The 14,440-nt window shown below is 31.6% G+C and overlaps 1 protein-coding gene and 1 pseudogene across 1 annotated transcript; both read right to left on the bottom strand.

Moving 5' to 3' along the window:
* Positions 1 to 6,862: 6,862 nt before the first annotated feature.
* Positions 6,863 to 7,420, bottom strand: LOC141906275 (uncharacterized). The gene has a single exon (XM_074795518.1). The coding sequence runs from the start codon at positions 7,418 to 7,420 to the stop codon at positions 6,863 to 6,865; it is 558 nt and encodes a 185-aa protein (XP_074651619.1).
* Positions 7,421 to 9,954: 2,534 nt separating this feature from the next.
* Positions 9,955 to 10,853, bottom strand: LOC141906274 (uncharacterized; annotated as a pseudogene).
* Between the last annotated feature and the right edge of the window lie 3,587 nt (positions 10,854 to 14,440).

Here is a 14,440-nt window from a genome sequence, read left to right as displayed (position 1 = left end):
CACTTGATTATCTATGAAATCTATCTGGTAAATATGTTCTGAATTTATATTTATTTCCTTTCAATCCTTCATATTCTAAATGAATAACTAATTTAACTCCATATTTGTTAGTAATTGTTTCAATACTTGTAATTAAATATTTCTTATGAATTGTTAGTTCTGTTAACTTTTTAAATTTATAATCTACTGATCTAGCATTGTTAGTACACAGTTTATTGGTAGTATAAAAGATTCTATCTAGAAATGATTTGTTTTTCTCACTGTGTACTTGTTTACTCTCCATTTTAATAACAAATTTTTTTATCAAAATTGATTAACATGCTAGAGTTCTTTTCATAATTTCATTCTCTTGTGTTTCTTCTCTTTTGAACTTTAAGTATTCATCTAAATTACAACCATCCGCGACTGTATGAATTCCATCATCTAAAATACATTTTTTATCATCTTTTCTATTTCTTCAATAAACATTTCGTGGTACTCAGATCTTAAACATTTCATCTTATGTTTTCTAACTTCTTCATTGAATATACAATTGATGTAATCTTTGAAATGAATATTCTTTTCTACTACACTTTTGGTAATTTCTTTGATTCATGTTCTTTAGTTTTATAAGTATACATTTTAGATCTAATACCTATGAACTCTATCATTTCTTCACCGCCTAATTCATCTTTGAATTTACCGGCAACCTTTTTATTGTCATTGTCAAACAATTAATGATTTTTAGGATAATTACTTAAGTCGAAATGATGTTTTCATGCTGTTTTCATGTTTTCATCTAATATAATATTTCCTTGATTAAAACATTCTTTAATTTCATAATGTGTTATCTTTCTCTGATTAACGTTAAGAAAAGTTGTTCTATTATCATTAATAATTTCTTTTTCTAACATGATTTTATATAGCATTATATTATCGCAAAATATATCTGACGTTTCAATTAATTAATTTCTATCCGATTTATAATACTAATCTATATTTACTCCTGAAATATCAGCTAAATTATTATTAGCAGTTAAAAAATATAGTATTGAATTCATGTATTTATTATTCATTTCTTTCGCGGGATCTTTAATTACTTTGAGCACCTCATTTATATATTAAATTCTTATTTTAAAAAGTTAAAAAGTTAAAAATTAAAAAAGAGTTTGAGTTCGCTGAAACCTTTCCCTCTAGAATATTTTTTTACCCTTATTTATGGGAGGATTGGGCCTAGCTAAGGTTTTTGAACAACCTTCGTTCGGGAAAAAATCATAATCAGCAAAATTATTGGCCAGGTAAGGCCACCTGAAATTTTCGATTTCGCGAATACTTCTATTCACATGATTTAAATGTTTGCCGCAACCGCTAAGAGCGCTAGTGTTCGGTCACCTAGGCCAAAGGCGAAATGAGAAGAAATCGTCTGAAATTGATAACTTATTTTCATTATTTAACATTAGAAATTATATCTCAGCAACAAATTTAGTGTATGGAAGCCAATTTAAAATCGATGATATTACTATGATTGATCAAATATCATCACAATTAAACATATCAATTATGGAAAGAATAATAATTCTATATTAAAAAAAGATTAAGCTGTATGAGTAATTTGAAAATTTCAAATATATAATAGTTAAAACATTGTGAAATTAGTTAATGAACTGTTAAATTGATAAAATGTTAAATTGTTATTTGATTTAATCATTTAAAAGTTAAATATTTTAAAAATGATTATAAAACTAACATATTCAAAGGTTTATTATTAGGATTAAACTTTTAAATTCATTATCGCAATCACATTGAATGATATGATACACATTCTATGATACTTTCTTTCGCTCCTCTACGATATTATATAACTGAGTAACTATTACATTTGATTGCTTAATTACAGGTAGAAAGAGGTCAGATGGCATGAAAATCGACTGTGGCTGTCTAATCGGCGCGGGTAGATAAAGCGTTGAGGTTTCAAAATGTGTCGCCAAAATGCATGTATCATCATCAGGGGTAGTCAAATTATCCGAAGATAAATGAAAACTTCGCCTTGTTGATCCTCAGTTGATTTTGCTGTAGTTATTTCGTCTGGATAAATCGACACATAATTAATTTCAAAATCTGTATTCAGTAGATTTTCTTTCAATAAAATAAAAATCTATTTGACAAATTATTTGTAAATTTCAAGATTGAATTGGAATTGATCAAACCAGAAAAAGCATTCGGAAATTTAGAAAATACTAGACTCATAATCCAATTCTGTGAATTCAGTTAAGGTCGTTGCTCGAATCAAGCCGAGGGTCCAGGTGGCTAAAATTCAATTCCTCAACGTCCCGCTAATGCCGAGTACGATGGAGTTTACACAGTGAAACACATTGGGTTGTGTAAGTGTAATTTGGATAAGTTGGCAAAATAATGACCGCCCTGCCCCCGCTGCAACTGAGAATTAAACAACATTTTTTCGATGCTTTGACAAACTGACTCCTGAGCAAGATGACCTTCCAAATCAAATGTAAATATCAAATCAAATGTAAATTAAGAAAGAAAACCACAGAATTAATTGATCATCAAAAATTAATTAATTGTTCATGACAATACTTCACTTTTAAATTAAGGATAGGAAAAAAAGCGAACAATAAGTATGTTTGTTTTGCGTCTTTTAATCTTTCCCGGAAATATTTCTTTCTCTGCCTCGATGTGAGACTTTACCAAGTTCATGCAACTGCCACCAAGGGACATTGAAAGCACCATATATTCGGTTAAGTCATTTTGACTAGACTTGGTATATCAGTACTTTTTTATGTGGTAGCCCTTAAGGCAGGCTTATGTCGACAAGCAACGCGACGCCTACCGACTCCTACCGACGCAACTGAGAGCAACCGCGATCGCAGCCCAGCTTATGTCGACTGCGCTCCGATTCGCAGCAACTGAGGCCGACTAGCAGGATATGAGATCCTCCCAGTTGCTTCCCTGCTTATGTCGCTTGCGATTACTAGCAACTGCAACGGCTCAAATGGTCACGTGATAAGCAATTTGAGAATAAATTTGAATTATTAGGAAATATATTTCTATCAGAAAGCTATTTCTTTAAGTCTTTGATCTTTCTGATTCTGTTTTGAATACGTGCTAGCGACATCATATAAAGATGGCCGCTCACACCATAATTCTACCAATTTCGTTTCTAGAAGATCTTCGGTCCAGACCTCTGTCGTGCTGAAGGTTTGGTTTACGTTTTGAACTACTTGAATTTGAAAGTTTATGACTAATAACGAATGACGCTGACTAGCGGTGATAATTTGTACTATGTATATGCGGTCTCTCATTGGCTGGAACCCCTGCGCTCAGTTCCGTCGCGTCGCAGATGAGCTTATGTCGGCTGCGATCGAAAGAACTGTCCGCCTACCGTAGGCCGGAGTAGAACATGGGCATCTAGCCGGCTACGGCTTGCGACGAGTCGGTAAGCGTCGGGTTGCCGTCGCAAGCCGCTTTATGTCGAATCGATAGAGCAGTAACTGGCGGCCCTCGTAGGCCGCTAGTTGCCGCTAATCGGCGATAAACCCAGTTGGTAGGCGTCGCGTTGCATGTCGACATTAGCCAGCCTTGGATCCACATATTTAGCTTCGGAAATAGTCATGGACTGACGTGGTCAGTAGCCCTTTACAAGACGCTTGTATTGATGTATGGTTTAACTATGTAACTGACATTGTTCTCCAGTAGCACCACCTGTAAAATGCTGGATAACGCATTTTCATCTATATCGACTACTATGCGTATAAATAGATTTCTATAAAAAATTATACATATGTACCTGGTTACTAAATACAGCAAACCCCGCACATAATTAGTTCCTATTTACCCACTGTTTATTAAGAAAATCACAAAACCTATCATAGAATCGTGGTTGCAATGTGTGGTTAGTAGCCCTTTACAAGATACTTGTATTGATGCATAGTTTAAGTAGGTAACTTATGTGGTTCTCCAGTAGCGCCACCTACAAGTCGCTGGAAATGCATTTGTATTGATATCTACTAAGTGGATAAAGGGATTTCTATGAAAATTAATTCACATGTACCAGGATGTGAAATACAACGAACCCCTCAAATAATTAGTTCCTATTTCAACCACTAGGGGCGTAAACTTTTAAACTCATTCTAGCATACGTTTTTCGAGTGTAATTCATCCATTTTATTATAGATAATCACAAAACCTGGTGTGAGTACATATACATATATTGTATAGTTACTATACATACCTAGTACGCTAACCAGCTAAATTAGTTCATACAAATGCCACTAGGGAATGGTAAAAATACCGTATCACCGTTATTCTCGTGGGGTTATATTCCCTTAACTTGGTACAATAGTACTTTGCACTTAGTAGCCATGTGGGTCAACGATATGTTATGTGGTGACCCTTAGCTGGCGCTCCTTCAAAAAAGCGGTACGTCATGAACTGATTTCAGTGATTTTTTTTGCTTGCAAGCTTCCTAGTACGAGATTTAACTCTGCAAGGTACCAAGGCAGAAACCCGTTATCGCTGCTTTGCAGCTATATTCTTATCTTATTCTCCTGTTGCACAACGTGTGTCGGAGTTCCTTTTTAAATGTAGGGTTTATGAATGAAAAAACTATAAAATTGACGATATTGGTAAAAGAACCGATGTTCCGTATACACGCATACAGCCACGGTCGCTTGTACAGGGTTTTTAAGGCGATACCTTCTGGCGTGACACCCTGATAAATATGTATCATTATGAGTGATTTTCACTCCCGAGTGATTTTGTTTGCTTGCAAGCTTCCTAGTACGACATTTAACTCTGCAAGGTACCAAGGCAGAAACCCGTTATCGCTGCTTTGCAGCTATATTCTTATCTTATTCTCCTGTTGCACAATGTGTGTCGGAGTTCCTTTTTAAATGTAGGGTTTATGAATGAAAAAACTATAAAATTGACGATACTGGTAAAAGAACCGATGTTCCGTATACACGCATACAGCCACGGTCGCTTGTACAGGGTTTTTAAGGCGATACCTTCTGGCGTGACACCCTGATAAATATGTATCATTGCAGCGGGTCCCTTAAGTAACAGGTAACTAAATACAATCGAAATTACGACAACGGTTGCTCGGACATTGTGTGACTTATGAACATTGATATTTCGTTTAATCGAAATGACACTTTTAGAAACTAATATCAGAATACCAATATTGAACATTAATATGATTGATACGGGTATTAATACACCGTATATACCAATACGAATTCTCGATAGAAATTTCTCCAGGTTATTTCTTCTCCAAAATATTTCATAACCGGGTAATCCGTAAGGGCAACTGAATGGGATTAGCTCAATGCTGGTCATTGGTTTGAATTCAGGAAACGGTATGACAAGTAAAACCAACAGAAAAGTGGAACAAAATAATATAAAACTGATACTAAACGAAAGGTTGAATTTGCTGGTCCACTGAGGTGCTCTAAAGGGATCGTAAACGTGCAAAAATCTATCAAATGTAAGCAACGCGATCATCCACGGCTCCGTAGTCACGAGCACCGTTCCGAATCCAGCTGGAACGGTCAGGAAGAAGTATGGGAAAATGCTGCCTTTGTGAATTTTAAATGCAAGTTTACCGTACGCAACAAGCGCAGCCGCGAACTGAAGTGAAATACCCAAATAACTCGTAGAAAGCGTCACCGCATCTAAACCAGCCCATACCTGCATAAGCCAACTGGATGAGTGAAAGCCTTTATTTGATTGGGATCTGGCAATGCGACGATAGACAAATACTGTGATCAAATCCAGTATTACACCCATTATTCCTGTCGGTAGAATTGCCATCGATGTTAAAATAATTGGCGCGAACGGCTGCAGTGGACACTGACGGGAGCTATTCACTGTTATCATTGCCCCATTTCTTCAAAGATAAGTTTCACTGTGAGGTTTGAGTCATCGAATTAATTTCTTTGTAAATTCAGTTCATATAGAATCGATATACCTTACCAAGTTGAATAGATGAAAGATGAATTCAAATAAATAATAAAGGATTACTCTGTGACTGTTTAATAAATTAGATTTGAGTCTTCCCAGTTTTTTTCACATTGTGATTGAATTGATGAATTCATGCCTGCTTCAACTATGAATTGGATTACTGAGGATAGTTTGAAATCCGTTGCAGGTATTACGGGAACAATTATCGAGGACACATAACTATTTGAGAAGTAGACGAATGAAAATTTGAAAAATAAATTTATCGACATTAACGTTGTCAGCAACTACGATCAACGAAAACGACGGAATAGCTTCAACTCGGATTTTATTAACGACTGCAAAATAACGAGTACCGAGTATTGGTTTGCTACAATACAAAAACAACTAAATGAGTAACAATACAATACAATTAGCGGAAAATTGTGATAATTTGATAACTTACAATTGCTATATCCAGCCATAGCGTAGTGCTGGCATACTTCTAATACGACATTGTGTACAATACAGATATTGTGTGCTCAGGTCCGGCATGAAAATTAGAAAGATGTTCTTTCTGCACTAGCAAGTCCGTAATGTGATGACTATATGGGAGAAGAATCTGGTGTCTAGCCTCTATGTGTATTGTGCTGTGGATTCTCCCACCAACACGTATATAATTACCATCAAAAAACGGATCAAGGCAACGTAAAGAGCTACGCTCCATTAGCCTGCTCTCCTTAATACAAATATAATCCTCAGGAAAACCCTCCTTTTGAGCCTGAGTTATTATGCAACATTCCGCAAACTGCAGTTCCTCGGGAAGCAAGGTACCAGCTTTCATGGCTTTAAATCCTAATCTTGGAACTGCAAAAGCAAAATTCTTCACTGCGCGTATGATCCAAGCAGCTCGGCGCAACAAGGGATATCAAAGCGAAAAGTTTTCTGGCTCAATTAAACCATGCAAATCAACAACCCTCTCATAAATATTTGCTGAGAACGATGAAACTTTATTCACTGATCTGACAACTCGTACATTTTCATCCGCGTCAGAAATACAACCAACTTGAGGCTGGGAGGGCCAACTATTTTCCGATTGTTTTAGAAAATCTGGACCATCAAACCACCTATGGGAAATCTCTAATTGTGAACCGCTTAGACCGCGAGTACAATCATCGGCTGGATTGCAATCAGTCGAAACAAACTTCCACTGATTTACCGAGGACACTTCTCGAATCTCTGCAATCCTATTAGCAACAAAGGTTTTAAACCGTTTTTTCTCATTACCGATGTAACGTATAACAGTCTGAGAATCTATCCAGTACGTCACTGCCTTTATCTCAGAAATCTCGGCCATTAAAGTTTCAGCGAGATGAACAGCCAAAACAGCACCCTGTAATTCCAACTTAGGTATAGTCAGAGGGTGTTTGTTGGGAGCCAAATGCGTTTTAGAAACGGTAAAAGAGCACAAATTCTCATTATCCATAGAATAACGACCATGAATATGCAACGAATATGCAACCGCACCAAATGCGCGTTCTGAGGCGTCACAAAAGACATGTAATTGCACGCTCGAATTTATTTTTCATGAGTTTCGCTACTAATTCAAACAGAAATTATTGTTATTTTCATATTTTTTCATTTTTTACTCACTCGCCCTTTCAACCTTTAATCTGAAAGCCCCTATTACTCTTAATATATATATATATATATATATATATATATATATATATATATATATATATATATATATATATATATATATATATATATATATATATATATATATATATATATATGAATAATTTACATGAATAACATATAAAAGTAATTAGAAAAGTGGGGTTTCAGGCCAGAGGTCGGCGATCGAGCTCACTTATAAATAGATATATAGATATAAGTAATAGGGGTAATGGGTAAGGTCGAACGGTCGAGCTCATTAAAAAATAAAACATTAAAAGTAATTTAAAACTATAATATATTTTCATAACCGTGTGCATTTTATATTATAACTAAATATTTATTCTACGATATCAATAATTTAAATTTTAAAAGCATATTGTATTAAATCAATTGGTCGCTCCACTTCGCTGCCGCTCCGCTTCGCGACCAATTGATTTATTTACAATACACAAATTCATATAATCAAATATATTTTAATAATAATAATTATTCTATTATTCAACTGAAATACACACGGTTATGAAAATATATTATAGTTTTAAATTACTTTTAATATTTGTTTTTAATGAACTCGACCATTCAACCTTTAACCTGAAAGCCCATTACCCCTATTACTCTTAAAATAATCATGTATATGAATAACATTTAAATTGATAGATTATTCAATATAAAAGTATATATTTACAACATTATTTCAATATTCATATTTGTATGAGTTAGATTTTTAAACATTAAAAGTGTTAGTAAAGTGTGATTGAAATAATGCATGATATAAATCATTGAACTTCTAAAATCAATTTTAATAAAAAATTTAGCATTAAAATGGAAGCAAATAAGTACTACTGTCCAACATGTAATATCAATATAGATAAATCCCAAAAAGCAAGACACAATGAAACTAAAACACATTTAGAGAATAAATTGAAATTAGAATATGAAGATGATATATTAGAAACTAAATTAGATGAATTAAAGAATGAAAAAGAAACATACAAATGTGATACATGTAATCAATCATTCAGTGATAAAAGATATTATAAAGAACATTTAAAATCTAAAAGTCATATTAGAAATATGAATAATGTTATTTTAGGTGAAGATTATTTTGATAAAGATAATGATAAGAAACAGAAGACAATTAAAAGCATAAAAAATAAATTAAACAATAAAAGACCATATATGGAAGATGTAAGAAAATATATTAATTCATTAGATAATAAAAAAGATATAGAGATAACCGAAGCATTTAAAAGTGATATTGGCCCAGCAGCTATCGAGTTTAAATTTCATAAAGGAAAAACATTAGAAGAAAATGAAAAAACATTTAGAAAATATGAAAGAAATAACAAAAATAATTACAGATGTTGAATATCCTAAAATTAGTATATCAGTTAAAGTAAAGTTTATAAAATCTGAAGATAAACCAATATATAATATAAATTCTCATTCACAACATATTATATATAAACAACATATAGATGATAAATTAGATAAATGTTATAATGAAGTAAAAACTAAAATAGAAGAGAAATATTTTGAAGGATCTGGTTTAATATTTGATGAAATAATATTTATGACTTTACATGTTTATAACACAAAATATAATAAGTTAACTAAATCAAAACCAATTGATGAAAATAATGTATCATATTATAAAGAACCAGATATTGAAGCATCGAGTTATATTAAACTACCATTTAAAACTAATGCTGTAATAAATGTACAAAATGAAGATGATAAATGTTTTCTATGGGCTATAATAAGTTGTTTACACCCAGTTGAAGATTATAAACAACATAGTTTTAGATTAACTCATTATAAACCATTTGAAAATAATTATAAGATAGATAAGTATCCTGTTAGAATTAAAAACGTCCCAAAGATAGAAAGAGATAATAATTTAAGAATAAATGTATTTGATTTAATCAAATTACCAAATACAAAAGGTAACAATATAAAACATTATACATTAGAACCTTTATATCTATCAAAAGATTATGATTCAAATGATGTTATAGATATACTATATTATGAGAATCATTATATGTGGATTAAACAAATCGATTTATTTTTTAAATCAGAAAATGATCACCCTAAAATATATCTTTGTAGAAAATGTTTACATAGATTCAGTAGTGAAAGTACATAATTAAATCATAAACAATTATGTGAAAATCATGATTATTGTAAATTAGTTTTACCAAATGAAAAAGATAAAATATTAGAATTCAAAAAATATGATTACAAAAATAAAGTACCATTTGTTATATATGGAGATTTTGAATAGTATCCTAATTTGAACCGTAGGAACTCCGAATATTTAGCGAAACTTACTTGTTAGCTTTCGCCTGTTCCTACAGGCTTGATCACACTGATGATGTCACTGCTGACGTTATCCGGGATTCCGGTATTCCCTCGAGAATCAGCTGTGTGTGTGCCCCCCTCCATAGAACGGGACAGCACGTTGTTCCAGACGGCCGGGAGATGAAAACGGCCCCCGTCTTTGTTGAGAGAAGGGTGCAATGTACGGATGTGGATTGCTTCTTTGAAACCTCTCTCAAACCATCTGGGTTCAACACCGAGAATCCTAACGTTGTCGATGTCAACTGTGTGACCCGGTTGGTCGACATGAAGGTGTTTCGACACCTCTGACGTAACGGAGCTGGGGCGTCTGTGTTCCCCGAATCTGGCTCTTAAGGATCGTTCGGTTTCACCTACGTACGAGTCACTACACTGTTCGCACTTGATATGATACACCGGACTCACTACTCTCGATTTATCCAGTTTGTCCTTAGGTCTAACCAAAATCTGCCGTAGAGTGTTCATGGGTTTGAAGAACACCGGTACTCCGTATCGTTTCATAACCCGACGTTACTGTTCTGAGGTACCCTTAATATATGGTATCACGACGGGAGCGACTTTCCGCCTTTCGGATTGTGTAGCTTCCTTAGTATTATTAGCCGGTTTGCATGGGTTCGGTGACGTGATCCAGGCAGGATAATCGTTAAAACTCAGAGCCTTCTTTACATAGTTGACCTCCTCTAACTTATCCACTGGATCCGATACGACACTTTCCGCCCTGTGGTTCAACGTTCTCACAACACCCTTATTGTGTTCTAGGGGGTGGTTGCTATTGAAGTTCAGGTACTGGTCGGTATGAGTGTCTTTCCTGTATACTCAAGTAAGTTTCGCTAAATATTCGGAGTTCCTACGGTTCAAATTAGGATACTATTCATATTACCCGAATAGATGAACATACATCAACGAGATTTTGAATCATTAAATAAAGAATTAACTGATCAAGATAGAAAAGAAATATATTATAAAAGAAAGAAATTAAATTCTAATGAAAATGATTTTTCAGATGAACCACCAAAAACAAATACTATTAAAAAGATTCATCAATCAGCTGCTGCTTTCGGGTTATATATACAATCTGATTATCCAGAACTAATTGAAAGTGAATATTATGATTATAGAAATGAAAATGTTATCAATCATTTTTGTGACTTATTAATTGAATATGAAATAAGATTTAGTAAATTATTGAATACAAATATAGAAATTATAATGACAGAAGAAGATAAAGAAGAATTTGCGTTTGCAGATAAATGTTATTATTGTGAAAAGATATTTGATTTTAAAGATAAAAAAGTAAGAGACCATGATCATTTGAACGGAAAGTTTAGAGGCGCTGCACATGAGAATTGTAACTTACAAGCTAAGAAAATTAATTTTGTACCAGTTATATTTCATAATCTATCAGGATATGATGCACATTTATTCATCAAACAGTTATGCCATAAAATAGAAGAAATTAATAATGAAATAGAAAGATTAAATTCAAATAGATCAAAAGATAAAATACCAACTTATAAATTTAGAATGTTAGCTAAAACATCTGAGAATTATATATCATTCCAATTTGGTTGCCTAAGATTTATAGATTCATATAGATTTTTAAATAGTTCATTAGATAACTTATCAAAATCATTAGTTGATGATGAATTAAAAATATTAAAACAACACTATCCAAATAATGATGATTTTCAATTAATGAGATATAAAGGAGCAATTCCATATTCATTTTATAAATCACATAATGATTATAATATAACTGAATTATTAAAAGAACAATTTTATGATGAATTAAAAAATGAATATGTTAAAGATGAAGTCTATAATAGAACATTGAATATTTGGAATCATTTCAAAATAGAAAATCATGGGCAATTAGTAGATTCATATTGAAAATCAGATGTATTATTATTAACCGATATATTCGAAAGGTTTAGAGATGTAAACCTAAAATATTTCAATATTGATCCATGTCATTGTTATTCATCACCAGGTTTAACATGGGATTGTGGATTGAAATTTACAGATATAAAAATGGATTTGTTAACAAATATAGATCAATTATTATTATTTGAAAAATCTATAAGAGGAGGAGTTTCAGGTGTATTAGGTGATAGATATTTCAATGTAAATGATAACCCTGGATATAAGTTATTATATATAGATGCAAATAATTTTTATGGTTGGGCAATGATGGAACCACAACCTTATGGAGTATTTGAAATAAGTGAAGTTTTACAGAATGAAAATAATGATAAATTTGATTGGAAGAAAAGAATTCTAGATATTGCAGATGATTCAGATACTGGTTACTTCTTTGTTGTAGATTTAGAATATCCTGAACATATTAAATTTAAATCTAGAAATCTAGCATACTGTCCCGAACATAAAACCGTTACTCATGAAGAATTATCAAATTATCAAAAAAGAATTAAACCCGAAAACCTTATTCATAATGAAAAGTAAATGGTAACTCAAGAAGATAAATATAATTATGTAGTACATTACAGAATGTTAAAGTTTTATCTAAAACAAGGAATGATTCTAAAAAAAGTACATAGATATATTTCATTCAGTCAATCTAAGTGGTTAGAAAAATATATAGATTTTAACACCAAACAGAGAACTGAAACTAAAACTGATTTCGAGAAAGATTTCTTCAAGTTAATGAATAATGCATTCTATGGTAAGACTTGTGAAAATATTAGAAATAGAAATGATATTGAGTTAGTTAGTAATGGTAAAAGAATTAGACATTTACAATCATATCCTAAGTTCATTGGTAACAGAATATTTGATGAAAATTTAGCTGCAGTTAAGATGAGAAGAACATCAATGAAATTTAATAAACCAATCTATGTTGGCGCTTCAGTTTTAGAATTATCAAAATTACTAATGAATGAATTCTATTATAATGTATTACAACCACTTTTTGGAGAAAAACATATAGAAATATTATATTTTGATACTGACAGTTACATATTAAAGATAAAAACTGATAACATAACTGATGATTTAAAAACATTAAAACATCATTTTGATTTCAGTAACTATCCTAAAGATCATGAATTGTTTAGCAATGATAATAAAAAAGTTCCCGGTAAATTCAAAGATGAATTAGGCGGTGAAGAAATGATTGAATTCAATGGTATTAAATCTAAAATGTATTCATATAAAACTAAAGAACATGAATCTAAACAGTAAAAAGGAATAACCAAAAATGTAGTAGAAAAGAATATTCATTTCAAAGATTACATCAATTGTATATTCAATGAAGAAGTTAGAAAACATAAGATGAGATGTTTAAGATCTGAAGATCATGAAATGTTTATTGAAGAAATTGAAAAGATAAGTCTAAACCCATTTGATGATAAAAGATATATTCTGGATGATGGAATTCATACAGTTGCTTATGGTTGCAATTTAGATGAATACTTAAAATTTAAAAGAGAAGAAACAAAAGAGAACGAGATAATGAAAAGAATTCTAACGTGTTAATCAAATTTTAATAAAAATATGTATTATAAATGGAGAGTAAACAAACACACAGTGAGAACAACAAATCATTTCTAGATAGAATAAAAGATACTTCAAATATCAAATCAGTAGATTATAAATTTAAAAAGTTAACAGAATTAACAATCCATAAGAAATATCTAATTACAAATATTGATAGAGTTACTAACAAATATGGAGATAAATTAGTTATACACTTAGAATATGAAGGATTAAAAGGAAATACACATAAATTCAGAACATATTTACCGGATAGATTTCATAGATTATCAAGTGAAGACTTAGAAGAATTATGTTCTGGTGATTTCTATTTCGTATACAAAGGTAAGAATGAAAAGGGGCATCATGAAATAGATTTCGAATAAGAGAATATGTAAAATAAATGGTAGAATTAAAAGAATACAGAATATTTGTTGATTCTAGAAGACTTACTAATCATAAATCACATAATTTACTAGTACAATTAGATAGAGAATTCAATAATTGTGTAGATTTAAAATTAGTTAATATAAGTTTATGTAATTCATTTTATAATATATCGGATAAACTTTTGAACATAGAGGGTTTATGATTTATATGAGAAATAAAGATAAATGGTTTCATATATTTTTAAAACCAGGATTATATAATCTAGAATCATTAGCGCAGGAAATTAATAGAAGAGCTCGGTTGAAAATCGGGGGCACTTCTGTATTTGAAATTAAATTGATAGTACTAATAAAATTAGAATAAAGATATCTAATGAACAACATAAACCACTGGCTAAAATGTTAGGAATTAAACCTCTTACAGTTACTGGAAACGCAGAAGGCAGCTCAAATATAATACCTTTTACACACTTTTATATTTATTGCAATTTAATCGAGCCTACAAAAACTTTCGAAACAACTAAAGAAACAATTTTAGTTCTAGTATACTTAATATTTTACCGCTAAAAAATGTTAAACAA

The sequence above is a fragment of the Tubulanus polymorphus genome, chromosome 5 (genome assembly GCF_964204645.1).
Source record: "Tubulanus polymorphus chromosome 5, tnTubPoly1.2, whole genome shotgun sequence".
In the NCBI taxonomy this organism is placed as follows: Eukaryota; Metazoa; Nemertea; class Palaeonemertea; order Tubulaniformes; family Tubulanidae; genus Tubulanus; species Tubulanus polymorphus.
Note: the sequence above shows the minus strand (reverse complement) of the source record. Positions and strands in the feature narration are given on the sequence as shown.

What these genes read in the sequence shown, in the direction of transcription:
- LOC141906275 (XM_074795518.1), bottom strand. Translation starts at nt 7,420, where the DNA reads ATGGATAATGAGAATTTGTGCTCTTTTACCGTTTCTAAAACGCATTTG.